This window comes from Laetiporus sulphureus, assembly GCF_001632365.1.
Source record: "Laetiporus sulphureus 93-53 unplaced genomic scaffold LAESUscaffold_231, whole genome shotgun sequence".
NCBI classification, from domain to species: Eukaryota; Fungi; Basidiomycota; class Agaricomycetes; order Polyporales; family Laetiporaceae; genus Laetiporus; species Laetiporus sulphureus.
Genome location: NW_024468740.1, coordinates 1 through 2,606, shown reverse-complemented (window position 1 = coordinate 2,606; position 2,606 = coordinate 1). Strand labels below are relative to the sequence as shown.

At 48.3% G+C, this 2,606-nt stretch overlaps 2 protein-coding genes across 2 annotated transcripts; both read left to right on the top strand.

Annotated features, from left to right (window-relative positions):
• Positions 1 to 209: 209 nt before the first annotated feature.
• On the top strand, positions 210 to 592 carry LAESUDRAFT_765474 (uncharacterized protein; the record flags this gene model as incomplete). Its single annotated transcript, XM_040913688.1, has 2 exons — positions 210 to 503; positions 557 to 592. The coding sequence occupies 2 exons, from the start codon at positions 210 to 212 to the stop codon at positions 590 to 592; spliced, it is 330 nt and encodes a 109-aa protein (XP_040757228.1).
• A 180-nt stretch (positions 593 to 772) lies between these two features.
• LAESUDRAFT_765473 (uncharacterized protein) lies at positions 773 to 1,455 on the top strand (the record flags this gene model as incomplete). The annotated part of the gene is made up of 3 exons (XM_040913687.1): positions 773 to 923; positions 977 to 1,120; positions 1,169 to 1,455. 3 exons carry the CDS (start codon positions 773 to 775, stop codon positions 1,453 to 1,455), a joined length of 582 nt encoding a protein of 193 aa, XP_040757227.1.
• Positions 1,456 to 2,606: the final 1,151 nt, after the last annotated feature.

Below are 2,606 nucleotides of genomic sequence, written 5' to 3'. Positions count from 1 at the left end.
CTCCGACCACTTCTACTGGTGCTGATGACTCCCTTCCTGCTGCTGCTCCATCCTCTTCTTCTGCAGTAGCTGTGCCTGTTGCAGCTCCCATTGCTCTGGGTGTTCCTGTCCCGAAGTTTGAGTTTCAGGCCCGTGCAGCAAACCCGGTTGCTATTGACCCTCCTTCCAACACTGATACTGTGGCTATGGAAGTTGACCCTCCGCTCACCATGGTGGTCACTGAACCCCCTTCCACACAAGGCTCTGAGGCTATTGCGGTCTCTAGCAATAACGAGGATGACAGTGACAGTGACGAAGTCGAATTCATGGGTGGGACTCTTCCCAATCTGTCTCCAGTGTGTCCGAAGAAAGGCAAAGGACACGGTCACAAACCTGCAAAGCCGTCCATCGTGATGGTAGCTTTCGAGAACCAGTACGTGCATATGCCAGTCTGCACCTTCCACAACTGCTCCCTTCCACCAACGTACCTTCCATTGTGGCAGAAGCCTTCTATCATGTGCCTGGTAAGTTTCTGCATGGTTTCTTCACCACCTGTTGCTAACTCTTTCTTTCTTAGTGTCAGTACTGCCTGTCCTCGGAGAAGGTCTCCTGAACATATACTCTGAGTGAGTTTCATCCTAAATGTCGCAAATGCCATCATGACCACAAGGCCTGCAAATGGTGAATGTGCGACACAGCTCTGAATGTTAACGACTTTGATGGATGGCTCTCTCTGAAGAAGCTCTACCGGTGCAAGGGCTGGCCAGTACCCAAGCTACCTAATGCTTCCGTGATGGTCAAGGCTTCCCACCACCAGGTTAGCTACAATTGGCTGATACGTGACACCAACCTTGCTGGGAGTGAGAAGGCTGCTGAGCTGAAGTTGCCACTCAATACCCCAATCGACGAGTACGAGGCTGTGCTTGCCATGGCTCCACACCTTCGTGAGTTTTTCTCTATTCTCTATCTCATCTTTTACTGATCAACTGCCCTCTAGTCCTGGTTCACTCTCTGCCAGACATGCCCATGCCTGAGACAGGGTTGGAGGTCGAGGATGTGACTGAGGAAGTTCCCATCAAGCAGGAGAAGGACACTGCCAGTCCTTCACGTCATAAATTGGTGATTCCTCAACTGCCGCGTGGTGCGATTTTATGTTGCCTTGTTACTTCCTTGCTAACAGTTTCGCTAGGCCAATTCGACAGACCTTCCAAATGTCCTTACTTTGATGACTCCGACCTGGACGACATCATGACACAACATTTTCATGCTGGCACCATTGTTGTTCCTTTGACCAAGATGCTCAAGTCATGCTCATTGAAAGGCAAGGCTCATGCACAGGGCTCTTTCAAGGCCATGACTGTGAAGTTAGAGCCAGTTAGTGCTTTGCCAGCCACCATTGAGCCTTCTGCAGCCAGTATGCAACTCGAACGGATGATGAGCTATCGCAGCAGCTCCTTGAGGAGAATCGGGCCCTGAGGGCTCACCAGTTATGATTTTGTTGGTGCATGATGGGTTTGGGCTAGGGCAACACAAAGCGGGCTGTTCGCATAGTTCTTCATACCTCTATCGTGATATCTCCCTCCGTGCGTGCGGAGCAAATGTATTAGTTAGATATCTTGAATAAACTGTGTGCTGAAAACCTTGCAGGAGCTATCTTGACCAAAATATTAAGAGATGCGTGTTGCAGAATATTGTAGTCTTGTCCGAGTCCTTGACTCTCCTGAGTCCCTAGCCGAGTCCTCACCTATATATGATTGAATAATTAGTTCGATTCCCTAGACTTGTCTCTTCTGACTCATTTGCATTGTACAGATCTTGCAGTCCTTCATCTTTATCTCCTGACTCCTCATCTTCTTGTTCTTCATCCGGTTCTTCTTCTCCTTGATCATCCGACTGATGCATCTCCTTCAACCTGATTTTCGATGCGTCCAACATTTCTTCCGTGATCGCGATCTTCTTCCTAGCGGCAAATGGTACCACCCTAAATGCCACAATCGGTCAGTCCAATACTGCTTAATATAACTTGCAGAGCACATATGCTCCTCCCCGATTACGAAACAGCACAATATACAGTCCAATATAGCATGGTCTCATTTTTCGATTGAGTGCCTTCTTGATCTGCATATGCTGAACCAAGACTAGATCCTCACGCTTGCAATCAAAATCCTTGATTGCATGCTTGTGCACTTGCTTGAATCATCTGGCTGCTTCTCTTCTGGCTTCATAGACCGCATTGTGGATTCTTGCGACCTGTTCACAGCGCTTCTGCAATGCTTTAGCTCGACTCACGATTAGGTCAGTCGTGATCACCATCACGACTGGTGCTGGAATCAAGTATGTTGCTTCAATGATGTTAAGCGGTAAGACTGGATGAGTGCCTGTGAGGGCGAAATAGGGTGAACAACCCATGAGTCTTCTAACTGTGACTCTTTCCGACCAGAAAACTGAATGCGCGACTTGACTCCATTTGCACTCTTCTCCATCGGCAGCCTTGAATAGACCTTGCTGAACATCAAAATGCGGCCGCTCAACTATTCCGTTCACATGTGAGTTGTAGCCACTTATCCTGATGTGCTTGACATGATATTTCTTCTCCAGATAGGCTGCTGCTTTTACGAATGGTGCAC